This window comes from Macaca mulatta, chromosome 3 (genome assembly GCF_049350105.2).
Source record: "Macaca mulatta isolate MMU2019108-1 chromosome 3, T2T-MMU8v2.0, whole genome shotgun sequence".
Classification (NCBI taxonomy): Eukaryota; Metazoa; Chordata; class Mammalia; order Primates; family Cercopithecidae; genus Macaca; species Macaca mulatta.
In genome coordinates, this window is record NC_133408.1 from 169,440,474 (window position 1) to 169,452,521 (window position 12,048).

At 60.8% G+C, this 12,048-nt stretch overlaps 1 protein-coding gene and 2 non-coding genes across 3 annotated transcripts; all 3 read right to left on the bottom strand.

Moving 5' to 3' along the window:
* Nucleotides 1-234: 234 nt before the first annotated feature.
* Nucleotides 235-312, bottom strand: MIR96 (microRNA mir-96). Its single transcript, NR_032097.1, has one exon. It is a non-coding gene; the product is annotated as a microRNA mir-96 (primary transcript).
* Nucleotides 313-438: 126 nt separating this feature from the next.
* MIR183 (microRNA mir-183) lies at nt 439-548 on the bottom strand. The gene has a single exon (NR_032096.1). It is a non-coding gene; the product is annotated as a microRNA mir-183 (primary transcript).
* Nucleotides 549-4,064: 3,516 nt separating this feature from the next.
* Nucleotides 4,065-5,916, bottom strand: LOC144339931 (uncharacterized). The gene is made up of 2 exons (XM_077997335.1): nt 5,283-5,916; nt 4,065-4,354 (listed from the first exon to the last, which is right to left on the bottom strand). The coding sequence occupies exons 1-2, from the start codon at nt 5,780-5,782 to the stop codon at nt 4,201-4,203; spliced, it is 654 nt and encodes a 217-aa protein (XP_077853461.1). The 5' UTR covers nt 5,783-5,916; the 3' UTR covers nt 4,065-4,200.
* Nucleotides 5,917-12,048: the final 6,132 nt, after the last annotated feature.

Consider the following 12,048-nt stretch of genomic DNA (forward strand, 5'->3'; position numbering starts at 1 on the left):
CCCCCACCTCTGCCCTGGGCGGCCCCATCTGCTGGTCCAGCTCAGGTTGCTGGGCTCCCAGCTCCACTGTGGCCCCAGGCAGTGTAAGGCGATCTGGCTGCCCACCAGCGCTGGGCCCTCACACAGCAGCTGAGCCAGATGGGCTGGGGAGGCGGTGAGGAGGCCTTGAGGAGGAGCAGGCTGGGGCCCCGACACAAGGATGCAGGGGAGGCGGACGCAGCTGCAGGTCCTGCTTTTCCCATATTGGCACTGCACATGATTGCTCAGAGCGGAGAGACACAAGCAAAAATGTGCTAGTGCCAAAATCGGCCAAGCAGATGGCACTGGTGTGGGCTCTCTGGGGACACACTGGACGAGGGGCCTGCACCCTTGGAAGCAGCCTGTTTCTGACATCCAGGAGCACTCAAGGCAGAAGTAGGTAAGGTGCTCCAGAGGCCCTCGTGGATCTGTCTCTGCTCTGTTTATGGCCCTTCGGTAATTCACTGACCGAGACTGTTCACAGTGAATTCTACCAGTGCCATACACAGAACAGGAGTCACGTTCTGCGGCCTGCCGACCCTGTGGAGAGACCAGTGGCCCACGATGCCCGTTTCCTGCTCCCAGCCTGCCCACCCCCTTGGGGGCTCCCCAGCAGGCCCTCAGCAGCAGCTGCTACGGTCTCCACCCCCCACCCCACCCACCTCTTCACAAGCTCCACATGCCCCATCAGCCCAAGATGACCTTCAAGGACACAGGGACAGTAGGGGAGAGGGACTGACCTTCTGGCCTTGCAGAGGGTAGAGGGAGAAGACCACACCAAGGTGTCTCCTGTCTCCATCTGAAGGCCCACATCCCTCCACATCATCCAGCCTACCCCTCCAGGCTGGGAGGGAGTGGGTCAGGACCAGCCATCTCCTTGCCAGAGTAACTCTGGCTCAGAGAGGCAGGCAGCTGGCCAGAGCCTCCTCTCTACCCAACCTGCCCGGTGGCAGTGACCAGCAGGACATCCAAGATGCCTCTGGCAGCCTCTGAGCCCAGACACCAGCAGCCCAGGCTCCTAGGCGCTTTGGTCTCCATTATCCCCCACCCCCCAGCCTGCCCTGTGGCAGAAACAGAGCCCTGGGGAACAAACCAAATCTGCTTCTCACCCCAACTCCCGTCCCAAACCAGACCAGACTGGGCCAGACCGTGAACCGCCCAGGCTGCACATCTCTGCTGCTGGCCTAGGATTAAGGTAGGAAAAGGCCAGGAAAGGAGAGCAGAAGGGAAGTTCTGCAGCCACAGAGGTGGCTCAGAGGGAGCCGGAGGCACGGATGCACTCTAGCAAGGGAGTGGCTCCTGGCTGGCTCTGGAGAGACTGCGGAGGAAAGTGGAGGCTCAGGAGCAAGGGAGGGGCTGGGAAGGTTGCATCAGTGGTTGCCAGAGCAGCTGCCTAGAGAGAAGTCGCTGTGGAGGCCCTGCCTCTGGTGCCACAGGCCCTGGGGAAGGACGAGAAGAAGGGAGAGGGTGGGAGGGAGGGTCTCTCGGGAGCTAGCACCCAGGGGAGGCAGGCTAGGGCCTCCGCAGAGTGGTCACTAGAATCTCAGCCTACTCCAGGTCAGCTGTTGCCCAGAAGGCAGGGTGGCTAGAAAACATCCTGGAAGGGTCAGAGCAAGTGCCCTGGCTCAGAAACTATGCAGCCCTCTTGGCGTTGCTACCCTCAGGAACCACCTCCCGCAGAACTCAGAGCTCTATCTGGGTACCTTGGCCAAAGCCATCCGCTCTCCTCTAGACACTGCTTAATGCCCCACCCTTCCTGTTCCCAAGGACTCTTTGTCCTGTTTCCACACACCCCCACTACAGGGCTCTGCTCTTCTAGCCGGTCCACTCCCCAGAGGACAATACAGCTTGATGAGGTGGTGATCTCAGGAAGTCACTCCTCAGCCTTCTGCCTCAGTCTCCCCTACTACAGTTTTCTGAACTCTATAAGGAAGACAGACCAGACTTCCCAGCCTTGGGGTGGGGAGGGGAAGGGGTGATGGCAGGGGGTTACCAAAGGGTATGGGGTGGGTAGTTATCAACATTGCTTAGGGTGTAGCCATAAGCATCACCCAAGGAAGCCTGTTGAAATGTAGATTCTTGAGCCTACCTGGAAATCTGCATTTTAATAGCATCCTCACAGCTCAGCATGGGGTGGGGGTAGGAAGGGTCTACTTTGAGAAATCTTTCCCAAGAAGTCTCACCCCAGGATAATTAAACAGAATGCAGAATTTTTCTTTCTTCTGGCTCACACCTGTAATCCCAGGGCACTTTGGGAGATGGGTTGATCGCCTGAGGTTGGAAGTTTGAGACCAGCCTGGCTAGCATGATGAAACCCCATCTCTACTAAAAATACAAAAATTAGCCAGGTGTGGTGGCAAGCGCCGGAAGCTGAGGCAGGAGAATCGCTTGAACCCGGAGGCGGAGGTTGCAGTGAGCCCAGGTTGCGCCATTGCAATCCAGCCTGGGCAACAACAGAGCGAGATTCTGTCTCAAAAAAAAAAAAAAAGAATTCTTCATTCTTCTTTTGGGGGCAGCCAGGGATGGAGAGAGGCAGGTGTTAGGGAAGGGGAACACGCAGCACCTTGCAACCAAGGAGCCACAGAGGCCTCAGAGCTGGAGAGGATGGAGCCAGGGACTCTGCTCTCCCCAGCCCAGAAAGGAATAAAAGGAACCCTAGGTAGAGGAGAGAGCCCTGTAAGGGAAGCAGCAAAACACTACGCTCCTTCTAATTGTGGCATCTCTGTGGAACTCTTTGGTCCGTTTTCCTCCTCGTTGTAACTGACATGCGATGGAATACAGGGAGCAGCTCACAAAGCCAAATCCCCTTCCAGCTTCCAGTTCTAGTCTGCTGGGTCAGGCTCCTCCCCTGCGCCTGCCTCGCCCCTCCTAACCCAAATGCGACAGGAAGCCCAAGTGCCGCAGTGCCTGGGGGATGCCAGGCCTGCTGGGGCCTCTCTATCCCGGTGGAGGCAGGCTGGGGCTTGGGCCCTAGGGAAGCAAGGTCTCCCGGATCTCGTGAAAAGGGGGTGAAAGGAGCTCTCCCACATCAGTAGCAGAATCCCCACTCGGAATCTCAAAAGGGAAAACAGGCCTATGGATTGGGGCAAGTCGGGATAGCTGCCTCTTCTGCCCTCCCTGCAGGACACAGCCCTGACCTTGAGATCAAAGGCACAGAAATCCGCTTCTGGAGTGGGAAGATGAAGACAGGGTCTCCCACACCCGCTGGGCATCAGTGCCTGGCAATGGAAGAGGACCAAAAGAGAGGCAACCTGCAAGCCAGGCTGGGCAGCCAGGGACTCACAGGGTGTGGGGGTCCTACAAATCCTAGAAGGTCTCTGCTAAGCTCCCCCTCCCACCTTCGGTTGCTCTCAGCCTCACTCTCCTGAACTCTACCTGGGCCTTCTTAAAACTCTTTCCCCTAGGGGTGTCCCTCCCTGGGCACTGGTGCCCAATGCAAAGGGCAGGCCCCCAATCCCTTCCATTTTTAGAGGTGAGTGTTGCAGGACTCTGGGCTGTGGGTACTCAGGGGTCCTTCGACATCTCATAGCCCACCCCTCGACCCCCGGCTCTCCTCTCGACCTCTACACAACGAATCTGGAGTCCAGAGTCCCAGCCGCGCCACCCACAACCGGCCTGGTCCTGATCCCTCCAGTCTCTATCAAATGCCCTTGAGGTCCCAGGGGCTAGGGGCTGCTGGGGCCCTTGAACGGGCATGACCTGGACGCTGCCCCTGTCGCCCTGTGTCCCCATGGGTGCCGGGAGAGGGGCCCAGAGCTGCTTTCCCCGAAGCCCAGGCCTCTACAGACCCATTAAACACTCAGGTGTCTGGGGTGCGGAGCTCACTCCAAGAGCCACTGGGCCTCGGTAGGAGAAAACCAATAAACGAAATCCTCACAAGTGAGGCCGTCATCCTGGAATTTTCTCTTCTTTGCGTAAGGCCAACTCCAGAGGTCCCGCTAACTCCCCGCAGGAGCATGAAGGGGCGACCGTGAGCGGTAAAGAAACGAGCAGCGGTGGAGGTTGCGGCGCCGGTCCCAGCCCAGGTCCGAACCGAGAGCAGCGCAGGGAATGTGGGGGTCGAGGCTGAGAGCGGGGCTTGGGGCAGGTTCCTTTGCGTTGGCTCAGGCCACTACGAGGCCACCAGGACAGATTTCTCCGAAGGCTCGGCCTCGGATCAGAGATCCGCCGACTCGGTGCCCATCAGTCGGGCTCACTGGGTGACAGGCGGAGGGTGATGCGCACCGGTAGAGCTGAGTGACCCGGCCCGAGAATCCGCCACCTGGCTCGCAGGATTTTCGCCCTCAGAAGCTTTGCGAAGACGGGTGCAAACCTGGGAGGTGCCGCCGCACCTCGCCTGTGGGGGTGGGGAGGTCGATTAGGGCACCGCCCGCCCTCGGCCCTAATCGCTCTGAGCCGGCCTCAGTGCCCCTGCCCCCGGCGGGTATACACGGTGTCGGGGAGCCGGGGCTGGAAGAGCAAAAGAATGGCTCAGCCTGCAGGGCTCCGTGGAATCGGGCGACCCCTGACCCCGGGTGACACCCTCACTACAGTCCTAGGATGCGCTGACCGGTGAGGCGCCTGAGGCACGCCGTCCAGCCGCCTATCTTGGGGAAGGGCTGGGAGCCCAGGTGCCGCTAGCGCTATTAACGGGAATGGGGCAGGCACGGGCGGGGACGGTGTCTCATTCGCGTGCGCCCGGGTTCCCCAGATGAGTGGCCGTGAAGTGGAGGCGCGCGGGAGGTCTGAAAGCCGCTTTCCCCCAGAGACTGGGCGGGGCGGCTCTGGGCCATGGAAGCAGCCTCGAACCTGCCGCGCAGCCCTGACAAGGCGCTGGAGGAGCCAGTTCCTGGGCCCCTGGACGCTCCCCGCAGCCCCTTCCCAGCCTGGCGCTTCCGCCTGGGCCCACCAGGGAGGCGAAACGCCGGCCCGACCCCGGCCAAACTCCTCTCGGGGAGGCGCTCGGGTCCGCTCGGGTAGGAACCTCGCAAACACCGGCCGCACTCGGATGGTGGCCGCCCCCGCCCCCGCCCGGGAACAGCGCTGGGCGCTGGGCAGACGCCACTGAGGGACCCAGGACCCAGACGCCCCGTGGGCGCCTCCACCTGAAGGCGCGGAAGAGCCAGTCGGCACTGCCGCGTCATCCCCGAAGGCCAGCCGCCCCGGGACGCTCGCACAGCACCCGGGTTCTAGTGCGGCCGGCCCCGGGCGCCCGCCTCCGCCTCCTCTCCTGAGCCCCGCTCTGGCTCCGCCCGGCCCCCCCCCCCACTGCCCCAGACACTCACCTGCGCCGGCTCCAGGCTGGGCGCACTGCCGCCTCCCAGCTCCGCGGGGAGTCCACACCGGAGAAGTCAGGCAAAAAGGGCCCAGGTTCGGAAAGGGCCGCATGGACAGAACCTGAAGCGCGCCCGGCCCGGGCCAAAACCTCCGCTGCCCCGCAAGAGGGGGCGGCGCCCGAGCGCGGAGCCCAGCGGGGGAACAAAGGGGAGCCGGGACCCGGCCGCGCGCTTCCTGGGTGTCGGGTGACAGGTCTGCAGGGGAAGGCCCCGGCCGGGCCACCTGAAGAGGATCCGACTCCGCGCGGCAGGAGGGGGAGGGCCAGAGGGGTACCGGGGCCCCAGGGCCGGAAGAACAGGGGGCGCGGGCCGCCTGGGACCGCCCGGCTGGAGGGAGGCCCTGCGGCTCCAGCACAGCGGCGCGGGGGCTCGACGGAGTGCGGAGAGAATGACTCCAGGAGGGTTTTACCGCCCCCACCGGGCCCCGCCCGCCCCTCGCGCCGCGCCATTGGCTCAGGTGCCGCGAGGCGGGGAGGGGAAAGGGGCGGGCCAGGGATGATTCACCTTGAATGTGGCTCCGGTTGGTGCGCGGCGCAGGGCACGCCCGTCCGGGACTGCGGAGAGGCCTGGAGCCCCGCCTGCTTGCCCATCCCGGCCCGGTCTGGCCCCAAGGGGTCCCGCCACCCGCCTTCTATACCCACCTCCTGCCCTCGGGCTAGGGTGCCGCTAGCCGAGGGGCGCCCGGACGCTCTGCCACCCCAGCGCCCTCTGAGCCCGGAGCTAGCCGAGGTGTGTGTGGCGTGGCGTGCTTGGAAATCCGACCCTGGGAGGGGGGAGGGGAGGTGCGTTGGGAGCTGGGACGCACCGTGGGGCCACTGGACGGATCTCCGCAGTCTCCCCGCAGAAAGGTGCTCAAGGCTGTCCTGTCTCAGGGGGCGCACCCAGACCCAGGGGCGCAGGGCTGGAATGGGGGACAAGGGGCCTCCAAGTCCTCACACGCCCACCCTCGGCCAGTTCTGCGGCCTCACAGGTGTCTGGCCACCGGGGCCGCTGCCGCTGGGAACAAAGGCTGTCTGTCCCGAGAGGGGGGCAGGGGAGCCGCCCCCAGACCCGTTCTCATCTCCCCCTCCCCCCACTGCGACAGTGGCTCCCTAGGGAGGGGGCGGGACCGGCTGGGGCTGTGGCGCGGACGCGGGTTAGATCCTTCTCAACCGTCCTTTGATCGGACACCACCCGGAGCATTCAGAGGGGGCCTGGGGGCAGGGGCTAGGGTCCTCCAAGCTGTCAGCGTTCGGGTGGCCTCTTCCTTCTTCCCCAGCATCCTGAGCACCGGAGCGCCCCCTCCCTCCCTGCTGCTTTGGCTGCCCTTGCCAGTCCCAGCTCCGCCCCGCCCGGCCGCCCCAGACGGCAACGGCAGCTCAAAACCAGATTAAAATAAAACGTTAATCCGCCCTTCTCCTTTTTAGCTCCTAGTTCTTCCCAATCGACCCCCGCAGATCTGACACCCTGGAAGCCCCTATAAAATGGGGGTGGTGCTTAGCCGATGCTCCCACCAAATCTAACCCTTGCACTCGAAGACCGTTAACACCTTGTCTTGGGCTCGAGCAAAAGAAGGGGGTGAGGCAGTGGAAGCGGGGCCCGGGGAATCTATAGTTCCCCCACCCCCCGCTCCTGCAGAGTCGGGAGGGGCGACGGCAAGGATACGAACCCTTCAATATGCCCGACTGCCCGGGCAGGGCCTGCTGAAGCCGTAGATGTCGCAGCCAGATGGATCCGGAAGCAAGATTCCCACCCCAGGTGGATAATTGAACGAGTCTCAGGGCCTCGGGGCCCCTCTCCCCCATGCAGCCAGGGATGGGCACGGTGAGCGAGAACCCGGACAGCGGAGATAATGAGCATGTCACAGCGCCCAACGGGCCAAAAGGGTGTGATAGCTCCACATTAACCCCTCCCCGTCCTACTAGCATTCCCCCTGCCCATCTAGGTCGCCCTGAGCCTCCCTGGCCTTGTCTGCACCCGCGCCCTACCTGGTCCTCAGACCCATGGGATGCTGGGCAGCCTGGGTGTGCCCAGGACCGCAAAGCAGGAAGCGCAGGCCTTGCGGACTGCGAGTGGCCCCCGCGGCCTGCTACTCCCCTTTATAGCGCGCGCCCCGCCCCCCGCGCTCCGCGCGCCCCGCCCCGGCCCATTCACCTGCTGTCGAGAACCAGACACCGCGCAGCAGAAAGCTAGCCGCTGGGCCGCGCGGTCCGGCCGTCGGAGCGGGCGGGGCTGGGGCGCAGCCGAGACAGATCCGATTTCCACCTTTTCTTAAATGCGCTGCTGAAAGTCGAGAAGGCCCCGGCCGGGGAGCTAGCGTCGCTTCCTCCCCCCGCAGCTCCGCTCGCACCCCGAGTCCCCCAGCCCCACTCCGGGAGGGGCCGCGAAACTTCACCCGTAAGGGCCTCATACATATTTTAAGGAGCAGGCCCGGCAGGTAACTGAAGCTGGACTCTGACGGTGAGGGGGCGGCCCCCGGGGACCTGATACCCTGGATCCCTTACGGCTCAGGGCTCAGGCGGGGGACGAGGTGGCTCGGGCCGACCTCGGGTCCTCACTTTGCTGGCCTGTCCGGCGCACCCTAAGCCCGCGTGTATCCTACCCTTCTTCTGCAGATCCGACGCCCTTCTGGCAGCTGCCGCATTCCCTCCCGTTGGATAGATCCCTCCCTGGGACGAGGGGTTTTGGGTTCCTCGACGCTTGGCCCGGTTTAGGAAAGACCCACCGTCTTCCTTGCTACCCCCACCTAGGAGACTCGGAGCCTTGCGCTCCGTCGTTTTTTCTGGTGTCGCGGCTTGTCCCTCTGGCTTGCTCCCTCCTAGTCCCTACCCCACACGGCTCCCTTCACCAGCTCCATGACAATCCCACTCGTGCTGAAGACCTTGGGCGAAGAAGTAACCATCGGTCTTCCCCTCCCTTTCCGTTCGTCCGGCGACAGGGCTTGGGGGAAGGGTGCCTGGGATACAAGCCCCTCACGCAGGCCCACTGATGCGGCGGTAGTTCTGCCATTGGCCCCTGTCGGAATGGTGAGGTTCTCCTACTAACCCTGGCCCCATGGCATAACTAGTATAACCCCAGTGAGAGGAACCCAGAGTTCCAGTCTTCCCCTGCTCCAGTTCCTCTATGTGTGATCTCGATCTCGAGGGATTCACTTCACCTCGCTAAGCCTCAGTTTCCCATTTGCAAAATGGACAGAATGACTCTCAACTCTGGGGATCAAGAAAATGCACGTGTGAGCATGCGGGTAATTGGCGACCCGGGGATCTCTGCAAACTGCAGGCCCAGCGAGATGGCCCCAGCACGACCTGCACCCTTGCCCGCGCGACTGCCACTGGCTGCCCGCCCCAGCCACTGTGTTCCTGGTGCTTCCTCTGCCAGGGCCACGTGCCGGGGAAGCCAAAGCGGGAGTCTTTCGATCTTGGCCCAGCCCTTAGCCCTCGCTCCTTTGCTCTAGCATCTAGATTCTCGTGGGTCAGCAAAGTCACTGGAAAACCAACGAACTTCCCGACATTTTTCGAACAACAGTATGCGTGTGCTTCTGTGCATTTTTCCTCCGATCGAGGCAGGGCCCTGTAGGGTTCCTTTTGGACGGGAGGCTGGAGTGGTTCCGCCCCGGCTGCAGGGGCGGAGGATGCAGTGGGAGATTCGAAAGAAGGAGAAACACGGACTGTCAAATGAAAGGAGATCCTGTCTTAGGAATCGATCCAGCTCTTTAAAAGAATGAGGAAAACATGGGGTCGTTATATATCTTGGAAAGTCGCCTAGGCGTCCCGTGAAAAACGTAAAGGGCACGAGGATTCCTGTTTGTGTAAAAAATACAAATGGAGCAGGGGTTTAAACATCAGTTTTTTTTCCTGCACGAAAGGTCTCCGCGAAGAGGGTTGGAGATTTTTCTTTTCATTGTATGTCTTTCGGGACTGTTCGAAGCCGATATGTGTTGCTTACCATGTTCTTGCGTTGAATTTTCAATAAAAAAAAAGAAACTGCAGGAATTTTTTTGTTGTTGTTTATTTGTTTGTTTCTTTGTTTCGAGACGGAGTCTCGCTCTGTCGCCCAGACTGGAATGCAGTGGCGCGATTTAGGCTCACTGCAACCTCCGCCTCCCGGGCTCAAGCGATTCTCCTGCCTCACCTCATCTCCCGAGTAGCTGGACTACAGGCGCGTGCCACCACGCCCGGCTAATTTTTTTTCCTTTTTTTTTTTTTTTTTTTTTAGTAGAGACGGGGTTTCATCGTGTTAGTCAGGATGGTCTCCATCTCCTGACCTCGTGATCCTCCCGCCTCGGCCTCCCAAAGTGTTGGGATTACAGGCGTGAGCCACCGCGCCCGGCCAAGGAATTGATTTTTTAAAAAGCAACCTGGGCCGGGCGCAGTGGCTCACGCCTGTAATCCCAGCACTTTGGGAGGCCGAGGTGGGTGGATCACCTGAGGTCGGGAGTTCAAGACCATCCATCCTGACCAACATGGAGAAAGCCCATCTCTACTAAAAATACAAAATTAGCCGGGTGTGGTGGCACTCGTCTGTAATTCCAGCTACTCGGAAGGCTGAGGCAGGAGAATCGCTTGAACCCGGAAGGTGGAGGTTGCGGTGAGCCGAGATCACGCCGTTGCACTCCAGCCTGGGCAACAAGAACGAAACTCCGTCTCAATAAATAAAATAGTAAAATAAAATAAAAAGCATTCGACGCCTGGCGGAGTTGAATCAGAGGGCGAGCTGCAGAATGGAGGCATTGGGGCAGCGGGACTTGCCAGGGCTCTTGGTGCCCATGAATCCTCGATGAGTCCAGAATCCTCGCTCAGAGCGAAGAAGAGGGGAGAGGGAAGCGCGTGGGCGCGGCCCTTGCTTTTTACACCCAGGTCGAGTTTGAACCCCGCGCAGGTGAAACATGAGCCTCCACTCCAGAGGTGTCCCCTACCCAAGTCAGCGGAGAAGGTGGCCTGCCAGGTTAGAGGACAGAGTTCAGCCTCGGTTTCCTCATCTGTAAAACAAACTGAGAACATCCGCGCCTCTTTCTGGAGAAGGCTGGGAGGATACCAGAGAGGAACTGTGCGCGGGCCCTGGCGAGGAGCCCCTCCAGTCCCTGCGGAACTCTGCACCGGCTGGGTCCCTCCAGGGTTACAAACCCAGCTTCCCCACCACCACCCAGCAGGTAGCCGCGCTGCACCCCCTTAACGCTCCCCCAACCCTCTGCACCCAGACCCAAGAGCCGGCCTTCGACGCACCACATGCGTGGAGCCCCGGGTCCCAGCCCTAAGGACCAGGTTTCAGGGCTCAGAAGACTCCAGCGAGGTTCGCTCGCAGATTGTGTCTGCGGTCGTTGGGGGAGGGGCCCCGCAGCCTTCAGCAGATTATCCAAAGGTCAGTGACCCAGATATGGTTTTGGCCACGGGCCATGTTTCACTTCCTGTGCCCCAAGCAGAATTTAGCTGAATAATTCAGACCCCAAACCAAGCAAAACGTTCTTATTTCCGTTTGGGGATTCTTCGGAGAGTTGGGATTTTTCTGTCGCAAGTTAGAATAATCTGCATTATTAACCACTTAACATTTATTTATTGATTGGCTGCCTGACCTTTCTGAGCCTCAATTTCTTCGTCTGTAAATTGGTAGCTTGCCAAGGTCGGAGGACTGTTGGAATTGGAAATATTCAAATAAGGAAATGTTTTTGTAAGCGCTTTGTAAGCAGCAAAGCGCTACTTCAGGGGTCAATTTTTTTTAGCCCTGCAGTCACCACCCAAATTCGGGAGATAGCTGGATCCTCATCCTTTCTTGGATGAGGATGCCCGGCTCCAGCGCGGGGATAGGACAGTCTTTTCCTTGCTGGGAGTCCGCTGTGGAGGGGGCGATGCGCTCTGTCCAGAGCCTAGGAGAGTCCCTTTCTCCCTCCACCCTCGGCTCTCAGCTGGCAGCTCCCCCGACGCGCACCGCCTCTTTGCCCCCAGCCTGCAGTGCGCTCTTCCCCAGGACGCCTCCTCAGTTCTCTGCACGCCGCCGGCCCTCCTGGGGTTGCTTTCTGCCGCGGCGTCTTCGCGAATATCCGCTCTTGCTGTCTGCCTTGGCGTCCCTCCGGGTTACCCCACACCGCCTCCGACCCTCCTAGGGCTCCGCGCGGGAGGAGGGGCAGGGCATCCGCGTTCGTGTCTGGGCCCTGGTCGGGAGTCGCGTGGTCCAACCCTCGTTTTTCAGAGGAGGGATCTGAAGCCCAGCTAGGCTCCTAATTCCAGACAGAGCCCCCACGGAGCCCAGTTCTCTGGATGCTTTCCTGGGGCTTTTTTCACTGGGCCAGGTTGGGTGGGTCTGGAGAGAACTCCTGCAGCCGGAAGATAAAGAAATACAGAGAGAAGCCCTGGGGAGTGGGGCCACCCTGGTCCCCTGGGCAGGCTCCAGTCTCTGGACCAGTGGGGCAGCAGAGGCCTCGGAAGCTGCAGAGATTTCCTGGGGACACTCCTGAGGGGTAGGTACGAAGCTCCTGGTGGGATACCTCGAAAGAGGGTTATCATGGGGTCCCTGGCTGCAGGCTGACAGCACCCCTGCTTGGAGAAAAGGCAGGGCAGAGGGTAGGGAATGCACGGGTGTGGGAAAAGGGGAAGGAGGAGAAAGACCACAGGTGGTTTGGGTTGTTGGGAGGGGAGGGGGTGTGTGGGTTGGGGGGGCTGATCAAGAATGATCAAGAATCAAGAATCCCAGAAGCGCTTTGGTCTTTCTTTGATCTGCTCTTTTTTTTTTTTTTTTTCCTTTG